We start from the raw sequence: 17,142 nt of genomic DNA on the forward strand, positions 1-17,142 counted from the left end.
GGCATTATATGCAGACCCAGCCTCTGTGTGCAATTAGGATTTTTAAAACCCACCTCGGGTTCTCTTTAAGTCTTGATGGTGTAGTTATTCACTGTGTAGGTCATTCTATTTTTTAAAAGTGCCTAAAACTTATGATAAGGCATGAAAAAGACACAAGTCATGAGATTTGGGCTATAAGAGGAAATGGCCAATCATCAATCCAAGAGGTTTAAAGAGAATCTGTACTCTAATATTCTTACACTAAAAAGCATACCATTCTATTCCTTATTTTCTCCTGTGCCCCTCTGTGCTGTTTCTGCCACTCTCTGCTGCAATCCTGGCTTGTAATTAACAGTTTTAGGCAGTGTTTACAAACAAACTAACCAGCTTGTGATAGGCTCACATAAACAGAGTGTGTGAGTCATACAGAGTGTGCAGGGGGCCTGCAGAGGGTGTGTATCGCTTCTATCCAATCACAAGCAGCCCTGCACATTCCACACATTCAAGCCTTAGCCCGACAGACTGGACAGAGGAAAGGAGATACGATTTATTACAGAGACAGTGCAATTAGGAAAGGCTGCAGTAAGCCAGAGCACATTAGAAAAGGCATAGGAACTTATAGGATAGAAGAACTAAGGCTGGAAAATTTTGTTACAGAGTCTCTTTAAGATTCTTGAACAATTACTTCTTCCTAAAAATAAGCTACAATCTGCTAATATGTATCTGATTACCTCCCCGAATAACACCTGCGCTTCCTTTATTCAGCTTCTCATATTTTTTTTTTCTTCATTTTTTTTAAGATCCCAGCTTCATTGGTGGAATATAATCAGGATACAGGTAAATATCTGGTTCTCGGTGCTGAATTATTATGTAAGGGTTCTCATTTCTCCAGACAATGGTATTTGTATACATTTTCCATGCCATACCGCCTCCTTCCAGCCTGCACCTATCAGTGTCCCTGTGCTGCCATACCGCCTCCTTCCAGCCTGCACCTATCAGTGTCCTTTGCTGCCATGCCCCCTCCTTCCAGCCTGCACCTATCAGTGTCCCTGTGCTGCCATGCCTCCTCCTTCCAGCCTGCACCTATCAGTGTCCTTTGCTGCCATGCCCCCTCCTTCCAGCCTGCACCTATCAGTGTCCTGTGGTGCCATACCGCCTCCTTCCAGCCTGCACCTATCAGTGTCCTGTGCTGCCATGCCCCCTCCTTCCAGCCTGCACCTATCAGTGTCCTGTGCTGCCATGCCATCTCCTTCTAGCCTGCTCCTATCAGTGTCTCTGTGCTGCCATGCCTCCTCCTTCCAGCCTGCATCTATCAGTGTCCTTGTGCTGCCATGCCTCATCCTTCCAGCCTGCACCTATCAGTGTCCTGTGCTGCCATGCCTCCTCCTTCCAGCCTGCACCTATCAGTGTCCTGTGCTGCCATGCCTCCTCCTTCCGGCCTGCAGCTATCAGTGTCCTGTGCTGCCATGCCTCCTCCTTCCAGCCTGCACCTATCAGTGTCCTTTGCTGCCATGCCCCCTCCTTCCAGCCTGCACCTATCAGTGTCCTGTGCTGCCATGCCATCTCCTTCTAGCCTGCTCCTATCAGTGTCTCTGTGCTGCCATGCCTCCTCCTTCCAGCCTGCATCTATCAGTGTCCTTGTGCTGCCATGCCTCATCCTTCCAGCCTGCACCTATCAGTGTCCTGTGCTGCCATGCCTCCTCCTTCCAGCCTGCACCTATCAGTGTCCTTGTGCTGCCATGCCTCCTCCTTCCAGCCTGCACCTATCAGTGTCCTTTGCTGTCATGCCCCCTCCTTCCAGCCTGCACCTATCAGTGTCCCTGTGCTGCCATGCCTCCTCCTTCCAGCCTGCACCTATCAGTGTCCTGTGCTGCCATGTCTCCTCCTTCCAGCCTGCACCTATCAGTGTCCCTGTGCTGCCATGCCTCCTCCCTCCAGCCTGCACCTATCAGTGTCCCTGTGCTGCCATGCCTCATCCTTCCAGCCTGCACCTATCAGTGTCTTGTGCTGCCATGCCTCCTCCCTCCAGCCTGCACCTATCAGTGTCCCTGTGCTGCCATGCCTCCTCCCTCCAGCCTGCACCTATCAGTGTCCTTTGCTGCCATGCCCCCTCCTTCCAGCCTGCACCTATCAGTGTCCTGTGCTGCCATACCGCCTCCTTCCAGCCTGCACCTATCAGTGTCCTGTGCTACCATGCCTCCTCCTTCCAGCCTGCACCTATCAGTGTCCTGTGCTGCCATGCCATCTCCTTCTAGCCTGCTCCTATCAGTGTCCTTTGCTGCCATGCCCCCTCCTTCCAGCCTACACCTATCAGTGTCCTGTGCTGCCATGCCTCATCCTTCCAGCCTGCACCTATCAGTGTCCTGTGCTGCCATGCCTCCTCCTTCCAGCCTGCACCTATCAGTGTCTTGTGCTGCCATGCCTCATCCTTCCAGCCTGCACCTATCAGTGTCCTGTGCTGCCATGCCTCCTCCCTCCAGCCTGCACCTATCAGTGTCTTGTGCTGCCATGCCTCATCCTTCCAGCCTGCACCTATCAGTGTCTTGTGCTGCCATGCCTCATCCTTCCAGCCTGCACCTATCAGTGTCCTGTGCTGCCATGCCTCCTCCTTCCAGCCTGCACCTATCAGTGTCCCTGTGCTGCCATGCCTCCTCCTTCCAGCCTGCACCTATCAGTGTCCTGTGCTGCCATGTCTCCTCCTTCCAGCCTGCACCTATCAGTGTCCCTGTGCTGCCATGCCTCCTCCCTCCAGCCTGCACCTATCAGTGTCCCTGTGCTGCCATGCCTCATCCTTCCAGCCTGCACCTATCAGTGTCTTGTGCTGCCATGCCTCCTCCTTCCAGCCTGCACCTATCAGTGTCCCTGTGCTGCCATGCCTCCTCCCTCCAGCCTGCACCTATCAGTGTCTTGTGCTGCATGCCTCATCCTTCCAGCCTGCACCTATCAGTGTCTTGTGCTGCCATGCCTCATCCTTCCAGCCTGCACCTATCAGTGTCCTGTGCTGCCATGCCTCCTCCCTCCAGCCTGCACCTATCAGTGTCTTGTGCTGCCATGCCTCATCCTTCCAGCCTGCACCTATCAGTGTCCCTGTGCTGCCATGCCTCCTCCTTCCAGCCTGCACCTATCAGTGTCCTGTGCTGCCATGCCTCCTCCTTCCAGCCTGCACCTATCAGTGTCCCTGTGCTGCCATGCCTCCTCCCTCCAGCCTGCACCTATCAGTGTCCCTGTGCTGCCATGCCTCCTCCCTCCAGCCTGCACCTATCAGTGTCTTGTGCTGCATGCCTCATCCTTCCAGCCTGCACCTATCAGTGTCTTGTGCTGCCATGCCTCATCCTTCCAGCCTGCACCTATCAGTGTCCTGTGCTGCCATGCCTCCTCCCTCCAGCCTGCACCTATCAGTGTCTTGTGCTGCCATGCCTCATCCTTCCAGCCTGCACCTATCAGTGTCCCTGTGCTGCCATGCCTCCTCCTTCCAGCCTGCACCTATCAGTGTCCTGTGCTGCCATGCCTCCTCCTTCCAGCCTGCACCTATCAGTGTCCCTGTGCTGCCATGCCTCCTCCCTCCAGCCTGCACCTAACAGTGTCCCTGTGCTGCCATGCCTCCTCCCTGCATCTTGCACCTATCAGTGTCCTGTGCTGCTATGCCTCCTCAGATTTGGTGACTGACATGGTCAGGACAGGCACTGGCAAAAGAGTTAAAGTGTCTAGGAGTAATAAGACAGAATGATGGCATTTTGTATATTAGATGATAGCATTTTCCGCACAACACATACGAATGCATGCAATTCACAATCAATGTATTCCAATGGCGCCACATAGGACCGCATTTCTATTAATTCTTCTGGCCAGAAAATCACATTACATTACGAAAGTTATAACATGATTATAAGTAGGTAACCAGCTGTTCCTAGGCAGAAATCACGAAATCCCCAAAAATATGCATGCGAAAATTCGCATTAAAATGCATACAAAGTTTCATGCATTTTTGTAATGCAGGGAAAAAACACATTCGAAAACCCTGCGATGCCATTGCATGCAGATTACAACACCTGTGTGGAAATGCCGCCTTAAAGGTGGGGTACAGGTTAGTGCTGGGGGTACTGAAGGGCAGGTTAGGTTTAGGGATAATGTTGTAAGAGTCACATTTTACATGCTGACCCTTTGTTCCATCCCAGGTGCCATTAGCTCCTCCCAGTTTGTCCACCAGCAGCAAGATGAATGTCACGGCTTCCCAAGACCAGTCAGTCACTACGCCTTCTCCCCTCTGGACGACCTCTACATGCCGAGGCCTGCTGTGCTATACAGTCATGATGGGAGATACGAGACAGGAAGGGCCTCATCTCAGTCCCTAGAGCCACACCTGACGGTAGGAAAAACTATCTACTTATCAGTCTCTTTATCTACACTATATTGATAAAAGTATTGGGGCTTTACACACGCACATCAACTAAAGATATTGGCATTCCATTTTTTAAAGTGGGATAAAACTCTGATATAAAATTCAGTAAAAATGTATGTACTTTTTTTTTTATTACCCGGACAGTTATCATATTTGCGTTACTATTATTGTCTGTTCACAAATTGCAAGTTCCCAAAGTACAGTTTATCAGTTCTGAAAGCTGCCATTGCATTTTATTGCATAGCTGCTGTATTTATATATTACTATCTATCTAATGATCTTTGCACATCTCTCTCTCTGTGCTTCTGCCATGTGTGCAGGCAAGTTTCAGCACTGCTAGGAATGTTTATCAATTGTGGCTGGTAAGTAAATGTAAACAAAAGACAATGTAATCACCTCCGCAGCATCAGAACGAATGCTGGCCATACTTCGAGTGATTTTGCAGTCTGATCAGTGGGATGCATATCGATGACAGCACTTGATGAGTGTTCAAGCAGAGCCTGCTATCTAGCCTAGGGCCCTATTAAACCGCAATCCATCTCTACACAAAACAATTTGATTTGGTAAACTTAGTTATGCTGCAAAGCGACAATGGCAATAACTGCATTTTTGGGTCTTTTTTCTAGGCTGTTTCTACCTCACACGCTTCTTATTTGCCCACTTTTACCCCCGATTCCACCGGGCTGGCACAGATTTCAGGCCCGTGTACGGCCGCCGCTGCCGACCCCTATATGGGCATTCTGGGAGCTGCGGTCTCAGAGCTGATGCCAGGAGACTTGGAGGACGCCAGACTCCGCCTCCAGAACCTCAGCCCAGAACAGCTGCTGCTCCGGGATGAAGACGGTGACACGTAAGTGCGCAGGGGGTGGGGGAGGAGCAGAGATTTAAATGAACATGTAATGGGGTCTAGGCAAAGTAGTAGACTTGAGAATCCCTTGCTGTCTTTTTGGTAAGCTGAAGTAGGGAAAGGTCGCACTAAATTCCATTGCACACTTCAAAGGAGCGCGCGACGCAACAGGACCACACTTGACCTCAGTGGTTTAACCCACGCTGCTTAGCGTGGTAAGTTTTTGAGAATCAAGCCTTTTGAGCAGGGGCGTTGCTAGGATCCTAAGATATCTGGGGCACCTTTGGGCACTCCAGATGGTAAATGGGTGTGGCACCAGAATGTGGGAGTGGTCATGGGTGGAGCAAAGTTTACATGAACTTAACAGCGGTCTAAGTAGGCCTGCTCAGCAAAATGTTGGATGAAGCCCCCTCTCCATTAATACAAAAAAAAAAATTGCAGCATATCACACAAATAGGCAGTGTCACTTAAAGGGAACCAGGCAGAGATGAACGATTCACACAAAATAAACATATCAGTTGATAGCTTGTAAAGAATAAATGCTCTACCTGATAATTTCGCCACTCTGGTGTGCCTTTTTGAGTGTTTTTTATCCATTATTGCTCCAGGAAATATCCAATATGGCAGCCGGCTCATACCTGTTCTGCTTCCAGGTTATGAGTTGTTCTGGATGTGCTGTCTAGCCTCTATGAGACTATAGCCAAGCAGGGCTGCTGCAGCCTTTCATCTGTCTGCTTTCAACTATTATTCTGGTATGCTGTGTGGCTGCCTGTAGGAAGTGTCTCTCATAGAAATGAAACTGCATACAGTAGATAATGACTGGATGCACAGTGCACACAGATACACTTGTGTGTGTCAGAGCTTCTTTCTCGGCAGCAGCAGCCCCTCCCATGTCAACAGCTCTGAGTAGGGGGCCAGGAATCAGAATCAGAATCAGAATCTGAATTTATTTTCCGCCAAGCACGACTGGGTCATGCCCGGAATTGGGCTTGGCATAAGCAGGGCATAGAAACAGTAAAATGACACACACCAGAGATAGCAATACATCAAAAACAAATACAATACGGTACAGTAATTACATAAGCAGCCATTTCCAAAAAGAGAGTTCTGCAGTGCAGGCATGCTTAAAAGACTATTCTAGCTAGTGAAGCAAGCGGCCTAGGGAGGGGCCGCTCTTCTTTCGGTTGTGGGGGATGGGAGCGAGTCCAGTGAGTTCAGTGATTTGACAGCTGAGGGGAAGAAGCTGTTCCTGTGCACTGAGGTCCTGGTGTAGATGGCCCGACACCTCTGGCCTGAACGGAGACGACAGAAGAAGCGGGAGCCTGGGTGCGAAGGATCATTTGCGATCCGCAAGGCTCTGGAGCGTAGTCTGGTGTCGAAGAGTAGGTCCAGTGGGGGAAGTGGTTTTCCGATGATCCTTTCCGCTGATCTGATGACTCTCTGTAACTTGTGTCTGCCGCTGGCAGAGGAGCCAGCGTACCAGACGAGGATAGAAGAACAGATGACGGATTCGATGGTGGCTGAGTAGAAACTCGTCAGCAGTTTTTGGTCCATGCCGAACTTCCTCAGTTGGCGGAGGAAGAATAGTCTCTGCTGGGCTTTCCTCGCCTGCCCAAAGGGGCAGGTTTGGGCTTGAAAAGACTCCACAGAAGAGTGACTCAGCTATAATGATTCCAAACCTAGACTGAATCAGTCAGTGGATTCTTATCACAGTTGATAACAGATAGATTAGACTGAGAAGAATAAAACTAAAAGCAGGGTAGGTGTTTACTGTCATGTTCCCACTGATAAATGTAATAAAATACATGAGGGTGCTTCGTCTCTGGTTCTCTTTAAACATAACTAGGCAGAGTTATCTGGCTTCTGTGCTGGCTGGTCTGGCTTTCTGCTGGGTGGGCTGGCCTGCTGCCAGTCCCCCCATAGCATTCCCTGACCTTCTAGTGACCCCCCCTCCCATGCTCCCACGGGCCTCTCACTGAGGCACCACAACTCCCAGCATGCCCCCAAAGAAGAACCACAAAACCCAGCATGCCCCCATTAAGGCATCACAGCACTCAGCATGGCACCACAGCACCCAGTTTGCCCACATAGAGGCACAACAGCACCCAGCATACTCCCCGATTGATGCACCACAGCTCCCAGCATGCCCACCATTAAGGCACCACATCTGACTCTGCCTGGGGGACATCCGGGGCACCCCAGAATAGATACGGGGCACGTGCCACTGATCTTTGGGGCTAGCAATGCCCCTGCTTTTGAGAGGGTTAAGCCAACAATAAAAATGGATTAAGAAACGGATTAGGATGGAATGGGGCTCTAGGCAAGATAGCAGTTTTTACCCACCACTGCTGATGGTCACCTGGCTTTTTTTAGTAAGATTTGGTGGAGGCTAGCATTCACCAGGCCCCTCGACTTTCTCCACGTCCTAGGCATCTGCCTAGGATTTCCTTGTAGATGATCCGGCTCTGATTCAGGGCACTTTGTTCACTGCAGGAACACTTGAAGACATTTGTATTATGAGTTGTTTTTCTTTTCGGTTTCAGGCAATAAAAATCATTCTATAGCTCGTTTTCCTTTAATGTAATTGTGTCTTCCATCTTTACCATTCAGAATCCTCCACCTGTGCGCGGTGAAAGGGCTGCGGTCTCTGACGTACGCCGCCGCCGAGCGATTCCTGCACTACAGCCAGCTGGATGCCAAGGAGCATAAGGGGAAGGTGAGATGCAGAAATAGGTTCAGGCAAAATAGGATCAAGGCAAGGAGGAAGCTTTGGTTCTTTCTGCTGACTCAGAGGAGGCCCCTCGCTACCTACCAGGTCCTAGGCACTGCATAGTGTGCATTGAATCTGCATTCGTACCAGAATGATTAACATCTCTCTGACAATAAAATACATTATTATTCAGTATTTATATAGCGCTGACATCTTCTGCAGCACTTTACAGAGTATAATGGGCCTGATTCACACAGCTTTTCTGTTAAATTATCCCACCCTATTTATTAACTCACAATTTATCTCTCCTTATTTGACATAACTCATGGTTTAGCTCTTCTTATCAAACTCTCCTTATTTGACATAACTCATGGTTTAGCTCTCCTTATTTGACATAACTCATGGTTTAGCTCTCCTTATTTGACATAACTCATGGTCTAGCTCTCCTTATCTATTTATCTCATGAATTATCTCTCCTTATTTGCTTATCTCATGCATTAGCACTCCTTACAGTTAAGGTGGCCATACACTGGCCCGATTCGCGGCCGTTTCGACAGCAGATTCGATCCTGGGATCGAATCTGCTGCCAATCGTTCGCACTAAACGCACCCGCCGATCCGATTTCCTCCCGAAATCGGATCGGTCCGTCGATCGCGCCGTGCGGGAAATTACCCTAGATCGCCCGCGGGTAGGGAGCGCGTCGCTAGCGGCGGCCGATCCGATCAGGTATACATTACCTGACGCTGGCTCCCGGGCGTCTTCTCCGCATCTTCTCCATGCTGCACCCGCTCCATCCCGGCGCTTCCTGTCACTGCAGTGACCAGGAAGTTCAAATAGAGGGCGCTCTTTTTGAACTTCCTGGTCACGGAGTGACACAGGAAGCGCCGGGATGGAGCGGGTGCAGCGCGGAGAAGATGCGGAGAAGATGCCCGGGAGCCAGCGTCAGGTAATGTATGCGCGGGGGGGGGGGGGGGGGGGACAGGTGGCAGCGGCGGCTCCACAGATTGTGATCGGTTTCAGGCTGAAATCTATTCACAATCTGTTTGCAGTAAAGGCAGCCATACGATCCCTCTCTGATCAGATTCGATCAGATAGGGATCTGTCAGCTGGTCGATCTAATGGCAAATCGACCAGTGTATGGCCGCCTTTAAGGTGCAAAATAAGTAACCTTTGTCAATCAACCCCATTGTCACTTATCTGTCCCTCAGAGGGGCTCACAATGTAATCCCTATCATAGACATATGTCTATAGCATGTAATGTATGTACTGTAGTCTAGGGCCACATTGGGGGAAGCCAATTCATTTATCTGTATGCTTTTGGGATGTGGGAGGAAACCGGAATGCCTGGAGAACACGCAGGGAGAAAATACAAACTCCATGCAGATACTGCCCAGGTTTAGATTTGAACCTGGACCCAGTGCTGCAAGGCATGCTGCCCACTACGCCACCGTGCTGCCCACTAAGCCACCGTTCTGCCCATAACATTATGTATTAATGAACTTTTGACATTATGTATTAGTGTACTTTTCACTGATTCTATCCACCTGTCATCCATCCAGACTCCTCTCCTGGTGGCCGTAGCAGCCAATCAGCCTGCGATCGTCTATGACCTCCTCTTTTTGGGCGCTGATGTCAATGCTGCGGACTGCAAGGGACAGACATCCCTACACGTCGCCGGGACCTACGGCTTGTCCAATGTCCTCAGGGTAAGTTCAAAAAATTCTGCCAGCTGCCCTTTTAAAAATGAAAGCCCAGTTTTAGAAAAAGAAAATATATATACCGTATATACAGTATATATTCTGTAATTTTGGTAGTGTAGTAAGTGATTAGAACCTGTTTTGGGGTTTTAGCTCTAATTTATTTACCCCCAGGTCACCCGCCAATTTAACTGTGCTCCCTGGGGCCTCTGCAATGACTTAGACAGAGGAGCATCTCACCTGTCCTGCTGGGAATGCTCCACTGTCAGTCCATGGCTCAGTGCACTCCTGTCTTCATCCTCACTGGGCCGCCTCTCCTCCTTACATAATAACATGCCACGGGTTACAGAGAAGATGTGGCCAGAAGTAGATGAAGTTGGGGAGTGCATGGAGTCACGGACTGACAGAGGAGCATGCCCACCGGGACAGATTGAGATGCCATGTGGCCCCCGGGAGCACAGTTACATTGGGGGGAGGGGCTTTGGCAGTAGGCTCAGGGGCCCCAGGGCAAAATTTGGCTGCAACAAATGGTCCCTAATGCTGTTTTGGATCAGGAGGTGAGGAGGAGGCTAATTTTGCCCGGGTCCCCATTGTTCCTAGAACCAGCCCTGCAAAACTTGGAAAAGGCCCTCCAGCACCTAAGGCAGAGATCCCTCAGAGCCATCACACCTTGATTACTAGCTCAGACCTGAACCATAACATTGCTGACCATCTCAACTGCTGACCCCAGTCATCAAGATTCAGCTTTGCCCAAGAGGATATTAGCAGCTACCAGTCACTGCTAGGGGTCATGGAAAGTGTAGTCCTGTGTCCAACAGATGATGGTACAGGATCCATGATCAACCTCATACAACACCCCTACTGCTGAGTTAATGCATGGCGGCTAGAGCTAGACTGAAGTGAAGATGGCTGAAGGGTATAAGAAGTATACCTGAAGTGTGTTAAAAATAAAAGTCATATACGTATTCCGGTAGTGGGAAGCCGCTAGATGGTCCAGAGGGGTTCTGAATACTCTTACACCCCACGGTTCCGGCACGGAGTAACTCTAAACTTATTAGACTCATGCCAGTTGACTTAGTTGCTTCCAGCAGCGCTCCCGGCCTCAGATGAGCACATCCTGACTGGGCATGTTTGAATAAGGTCTGCACATGCCCAGTAGAATGGAAGAGGTTGTGAACAGAGGAAAAAAATGTGCACAAAGGGCTTCATTCTACTGGGCATGCAACGGACCTTAATCACACATGCTCAGTCAGGATCCGCTTATCCACAGCCAGGAGGAGCATGGCCAGAAGAAACGTATTCAACTGGCGCAAGTCAAATAAGTTTAGAGGGATTTTTTGCTGAAACCTTTTTTCTGTGGGAGGATCTGGGAAGTTTCTAGATCATTCACGATAATGGGTTGTCCAATCGCTCAACCACTATTGTTACTTTTTTGGTACCTAGGAAACAACCAGTCAGCAACTCAGCCTAGTAGGGTGCAAAGGTAAGTATCAAACAATGGAAATGACCGGGTCTCCACCTGGATTAAATGGCTATAAAAGCTCAATTTTATTGTATCACAGTGAAATGCACAACGTTTCGGCACGCGGGCCTTTGTCAATTGCCGAAACGTTGTGCATTTCACTGTGTTACAATAAAATTGAGCTTTTATAGCCATTAAATACAGATGGAGACCCGGTCATTACCATTGTTTCTGGATAATTTAGAGGCTTTCCACTACTGAGGTAAGCATCTAACTTTTTCCCAACATGCTTCAGGTGTACTTCAAGGTGTTTGAAAGCCTTTTCAGAAAGATGAACTGGTGGAGGATCAACAGTGTGTATTGTAGATTTTGTAACAGCTTGTAGTTCCCCTATAAGGCTATGGATAAATATTTCACATCTCTAATAGCTGTTGTTGAAAAATAAAAACATCCATCTTTGTCTCTTTCTTTTATGGTAGGTTTTCCAGTCTCTCCAACATGAAAAGAATTTTGATATAGAGGCCAGAAATTATGATGGTGAGTGGAATAACCTCAATGTTCGTGGTTCAGCTGAGTGACTCTATTCAGTCCCAGCCATGGAGTCTGCATTTTCTAACCCCCTAACCAGAGTGGAGAAGGTTCTGGGGCAAATTTGTTCCTCGAACCACCAACACTTCTAATGCAGTCCCATTAACAGGAATGGTGTCCCCGAGCGAAGGAAGGAGACAACCTCAGAAGTACCTTCTCTGCCACTCTAACCAAAATGTTGTCTTCATTGCTTATTATGTCTCTGCTGAAGAAATGTAACTATCTTTGCGGTGAAATGCTCCTTGGTGAAGAGGAGAGATGGGATACTGATCAAATTCAGAGAGTACAAGTCTCATTCCTTTTATTCAAAACTGATATAAAAGAGGTGGGTGGAGTTAGGCTTGAAGAATGATCCATTTTTTGCCATCATTTTGTACTGCTGAATTAAGTGAAATCCAATGGAGTAGAAGACAAAGATCGAGGCAACGCTTCTTTAAAATCCCTTTATTCCGGTTGGGGAAATAGCAGGTACATAGCAGTGGGGGTATCAGATGCCTGACAGCTGTTTCACTGGATTAGACCAGCTTCTTCAGAGGCAGATTGTACCAGAAGAAGCTAGTCTAATCCAGCGAAACAGCTGTCAGGCATCTGATACCCCCACCGCTATGTACCTGCTATTTCCCCAACCGGAATAAAGGGATTTTAAAGAAGCGGTGCCTCGATCTTTGTCTTCTACTCCATTGGATTTCAACTACACTTCGGATGTGCACACTCTGATTCCCATTTCCGGTGTGTCTGCCCTGCTGCATTTGGTGCCAGGTACTGTGTCTCTCCTTCTATTTCATGCTGAATTAAGTGAAGTGGTAAAACTGAAAAATCTCATAAATATCAAGTCTAAAGTAACCCAATCATTAAACAAAACAATTTCTGGTGGGAAAATCACCACTGAACCTCCTGAGGATGCTCTCTATTGCTGACTTTTCCCTGATGTTTAACCAACACAGGGAACAATAGGGAAACCCAGGCATCTAACCCTAATGTGACTCTATCCTCAGGGAGTAAATTAAAACGGTCAGAGTTCAGAACAAGTTTTCAGTTTAGTCTCTCCGTGGCTTAACAAGCGGGTGCAATGAAGACTCTAGTCCCTGAAAAATTGAGTTAAAAAAGTAAGGAAACCAATTTTGTTGCCGGAAATTGGTGTCCTTATTGGAGGGGTGGAGGAATGTGCTTTGTTATGGCGAGAGGCAAAATTGGCTTTGGCTCTAGACATGACTGTGTGTGTTTCTTTCTGTCCTGCCAGGTCTGACTCCACTGCACTGCGCTGTCATAGCCCACAATGATGCCTACAAGAACGGAACCAGCCAGAACCCGCTGAATGCCCAGGACCGAATACGAGAGACTTTAACCTGTGTCCAGCTTCTCCTTCAGATGGGGGCCAACCTTACTAGTCAGGTACGTACTACAAACCCTTGTAATTATGTAGTATGGAGGAATACAAGGGGGCCTAGCAAGAACAGCTACAGTTTCCAATGTGTGTCACCTGGTCATTTTCTTATGTTGAGGTGAGGATGGGGGCTTAGGCCTGTAGACTCCCACCACAAATATTATTTTTATATTCAGTTCTCTGTCCGTATGCCTACTATTTCCTGCCCAATAGATCTGCAGTAATTTAGATATCGAAACAATGATATAATAATAATACATAGCAAGGAAATGAGCAGCGCTACTTAAAAACAGACTAGTGCCTACCTGCAAAAGAGTGCAAGCCCCACTTGTGGGGTCGAATACACACCGAGCATACACATGACCTCTCTACCACTGGAGGATGTTGGTTTCCTGTAACAGCTTGCATGCAACCTATTAAGTACTCGTCCCTCCCACTGCGAAGAAGTCAATCCTCCATGGGAGGGGCCCAACACTAACTAAATCCTAACCTATGTATATGCATAGCCTGGGTGCGCTACCAAATAAAATTGAAAAATTGAAAATTGCGCAAAAGGTGGATCAGCGCAACACCAGGCCGCCTCCGAATGGCCTCTAATCTATTAAGCTATGTACTAATTTAATTCGTTTTTGGTCAGCTGCTCCCACTTAACAGCCATGCTTTTGGTGTATATGCAGAGCTTCTGTTTGGGTTCAAGGTGCATATGTAGTTCCTGGGGGGGCTCAGCGCATCTCTGATTGGAGGCCATTCGGAGGCGGCCTGGTGTTGCGCTGATCCACCTTTTGCACAATTTTCGATTTTTCAATTTTATTTGGTAGCGCACCCAGGCTATGCATATACATAGGTAAGGATTTAGTTAGTGTTGGGCCCCTCCCATGGAGGATTGACTTCTTTGCAGTGGGAGGGACGAGTACTTAACAAGTTGCATGCAAGCTGTTACAGGAAACCAACATCCTCCAGTGGTAGACAGGTCATCTGTATGCTCGGTGTGTATTCGACCCCACAAGTGGGGCTTGCACTCTTTTGCAGGTAGGCACTAGTCTGTTTTTAAGTAGCGCTGCTCATTTCCTTGCTATGTACTAATTTAATTCGTTTTTGGTCAGCTGCTCCCACTTAGCAGCCATGCTTTTGGTGTATATGCAGAGCTTCTGTTTGGGTTCAAGGTGCCTTTGTAGTTCCTGGGGGGGCTCAGCGCATCTCTGATTGGAGGCCATTCGGAGGCGGCCTGGTGTTGCGCTGATATAATAATGCCTATATTTGTATAGCGCTTTTCTCCTGTCAGGTTCAAAGCCCTTTCGAGGCAGCCACTAGAGCACACTCAGTAGGCAGTAGTAGTGTTAGGGAGTCTCGCCCAAGGACTTTATTAAGTTTAGTATTTAATAAGTCCAGAAATATAATGTATGGACTTGTTATGTTCAGAGATATGGTGTCTGGACTTGGTCAGCTGCTCCCACTTAGCAGCCATGCTTTTGGTGTATATGCAGAGCTTCTGTTTGGGTTCAAGGTGCCTTTGTAGTTCCTGGGGGGGCTCAGCGCATCTCTGATTGGAGGCCATTCGGAGGCGGCCTGGTATTGCGCTGATATAATAATGCCTATATTTGTATAGCGCTTTTCTCCTGTCAGGCTCAAAGCCCTTTCGAGGCAGCCACTAGAGCGCACTCAGTAGGCAGTAGTAGTGTTAGGGAGTCTCGCCCAAGGACTTTATTAAGTTTAGTATTTAATAAGTCCAGAAATATAATGTATGGACTTGTTATGTTCAGGGATATGGTGTCTGGACTTAAGGTTAAGAATATTGTGTCTGGACTTAATAGGTCCAGAGAGATTGATTCTGGGCTTGTTATGGCCAGAAGTGTGGAGGCTGAACTTGCCAGGTCCAGAAATGTGAAGTTTGGGGTTGCTAGAGATGTGGAGTCTGGACTTGGTAGGTCCAGGAGTAGGAAGTATGAACTGGTTGGATCTGGAGATGTGGAGTCTGGACTTGTTAGGTCCAGGAGTAGGAAGTATGAACTGATTGGATCTGGAGATGTGGAGTCTGGACTTGTTAGGTCCAGGAGTAGGAAGTATGAACTGGTTGGATCTGGAGATGTGGAGTCTGGACTTGTTAGGTCCAGGGGTAGGAAGTATGAACTGGTTGGATCTGGAGATGTGGAGTCTGGACTTGTTAGGTCCAGGGGTAGGAAGTATGAACTGGTTGGATCTGGAGATGTGGAGTCTGGACTTGTTAGGTCCAGGGGTAGGAAGTATGAACTGGTTGGATCTGGAGATGTGGAGTCTGGACTTGTTAGGTCCAGGGGTAGGAAGTATGAACTGGTTGGATCTGGAGATGTGGAGTCTGGACTTGTTAGGTCCAGGGTTAGGAAGTATGAACTGGTTGGATCTGGAGATGTGGAGTCTGGACTTGTTAGGTCCAGGGGTAGGAAGTATGAACTGGTTGGATCTGGAGATGTGGAGTCTGGACTTGTTAGGTCCAGGGTTAGGAATTATGGACTGGTTGAATCTGGAGATGTGGAGTCTGGACTTGTTAGATCCAGATATATGAAGTTTTGATTTGTTGGGTCCGGAGATGTGGAGTCTGGACTTGTGAGGTCCAAAGATATGAAGTTTAAAGGACAACTGTAGCGAGAGGTATGTGGAGGCTGCCATATTTATTTTGTTTTAAACAATACCAGTTGCCGGGCTACCCTGCTCATCATCTGCCTCTAATATGTATAGCCATAGACCCTGGACTAGCATGCAGCAGATCAGGTGTTTCCATTCTGACATTGGTAGCTGCATGCTTGTTTCTGGTGTGATTCAGACACTACAGCAGCCAAATAGATCAGCAGGGTTGCCATGCAACTGGTATTGTTTAAAAGGAAATAAATATGGCAGCCTCCATATCTGTATCATTACATCTGTAAACTGATTTGGATCTAGAGATGTGGTGTATGGACTTGTTGGTCCAGATATAGGAATGTTGGGCTGGTTGGATCCAGAGATGTGGACTTGTTAGATCCAGATGGATTCTGGACTCGTTAGGTCCAGTGATATGAAGATTGCTTCGGTTGGATCCAGGGATGTGGAATGGACTTGTACGTCCAGATATATGAAGTTTGGACTGGTTGGATCCAGGTATGTGGAGTCTTGACTCCAGCCACATGACCGTGCTGGATTGGCATCTCAGAGGCAACTTTTACATCAATTTTGACAACCCAGAAAATGATTACCCACATAAAGAGACTAGAGTTGCTTCTCTGAAATTGCAGTACTTGTTTAGAAGACATCTTAGATGTAAATACTACTGGAGATTTTTCTTTAGAAAAAAAAGACTTGACTAAAAATTGGAGGAACCATACACTCACAATGGGTTTTCTTGTGCAGGAGATCAAGAGCAACAAGACAGTTCTCCACCTAGCTGTACAGGCTGGGAACATCGCCCTGGTGAAATATTTCCTTGAAATACCCCAAGCTGATCTTCCTGGGTTTATAAACATGAAGGTAAGTGAATCTTATACTGTCCTTAGTGGAACATTTGGAGTATGTGTTTTTTGGAGTTGCTTTTAGGTATATGTGAATGAAATAACTGTAGTATACAGTAAAGCATCCTATCAATACGTGTGATAAAGTTTTCAAACCTTTACATCAACACATAGTTTGCAAGTTGGTATGTCTTCGGTGAAAGCCAAATTTTCCTTTGTTTTGATCAGTGTTCATTAAAAGTCTACTTGTCTCTGCTGCACCTCACAAGCTAAATGTACCGTAATTTTGCCTTCTTAAAGGAATACTGTAGGGTTGTCAGGGGAAAATAAGTTGAAGTTACCCGGGGCTTCTAATGGTCCCCCGCAGACATCCTGCGCCTGTGCAGCCACTCCCCAATGCTCAAGCACCGCCTCCTGTTCACTTGTGGAATTTCAGATGTTAAAGTCTGAAAACCACTGCGCCTGCATTGCTGTATCCTCGCTCCCACTGATGTCACCAGGAACATACTGCGCAGGCCCAGTATGGTCTGTGTCTGCGCAGTACGCTTCTGGTGACGTCAGCGGGAGCGAGGACACGGCAACGCAGGCGCAGTGGTTTTCAGACTTTACAGTCTGAAA

The 17,142-nt window shown here is 47.9% G+C and overlaps 1 protein-coding gene across 1 annotated transcript in view; it reads left to right on the top strand.

Annotated features, from left to right (window-relative positions):
- The window catches only part of NFKBID (NFKB inhibitor delta), a 54,793-nt gene that overhangs the window by 29,498 nt on the left and 8,153 nt on the right, over positions 1–17,142 (top strand). Inside the window, exons 5-12 of the mRNA XM_068242305.1 lie at positions 780–816; positions 4,155–4,345; positions 5,005–5,228; positions 7,836–7,941; positions 9,495–9,641; positions 11,574–11,631; positions 12,923–13,074; positions 16,427–16,543. Coding sequence (XP_068098406.1) covers positions 780–816; positions 4,155–4,345; positions 5,005–5,228; positions 7,836–7,941; positions 9,495–9,641; positions 11,574–11,631; positions 12,923–13,074; positions 16,427–16,543 — 1,032 coding nt within the window. The remainder of the gene's footprint in view (positions 1–779; positions 817–4,154; positions 4,346–5,004; positions 5,229–7,835; positions 7,942–9,494; positions 9,642–11,573; positions 11,632–12,922; positions 13,075–16,426; positions 16,544–17,142) is intronic.

The sequence above is a fragment of the Hyperolius riggenbachi genome, chromosome 6 (genome assembly GCF_040937935.1).
Source record: "Hyperolius riggenbachi isolate aHypRig1 chromosome 6, aHypRig1.pri, whole genome shotgun sequence".
Lineage (NCBI taxonomy): Eukaryota > Metazoa > Chordata > Amphibia > Anura > Hyperoliidae > Hyperolius > Hyperolius riggenbachi.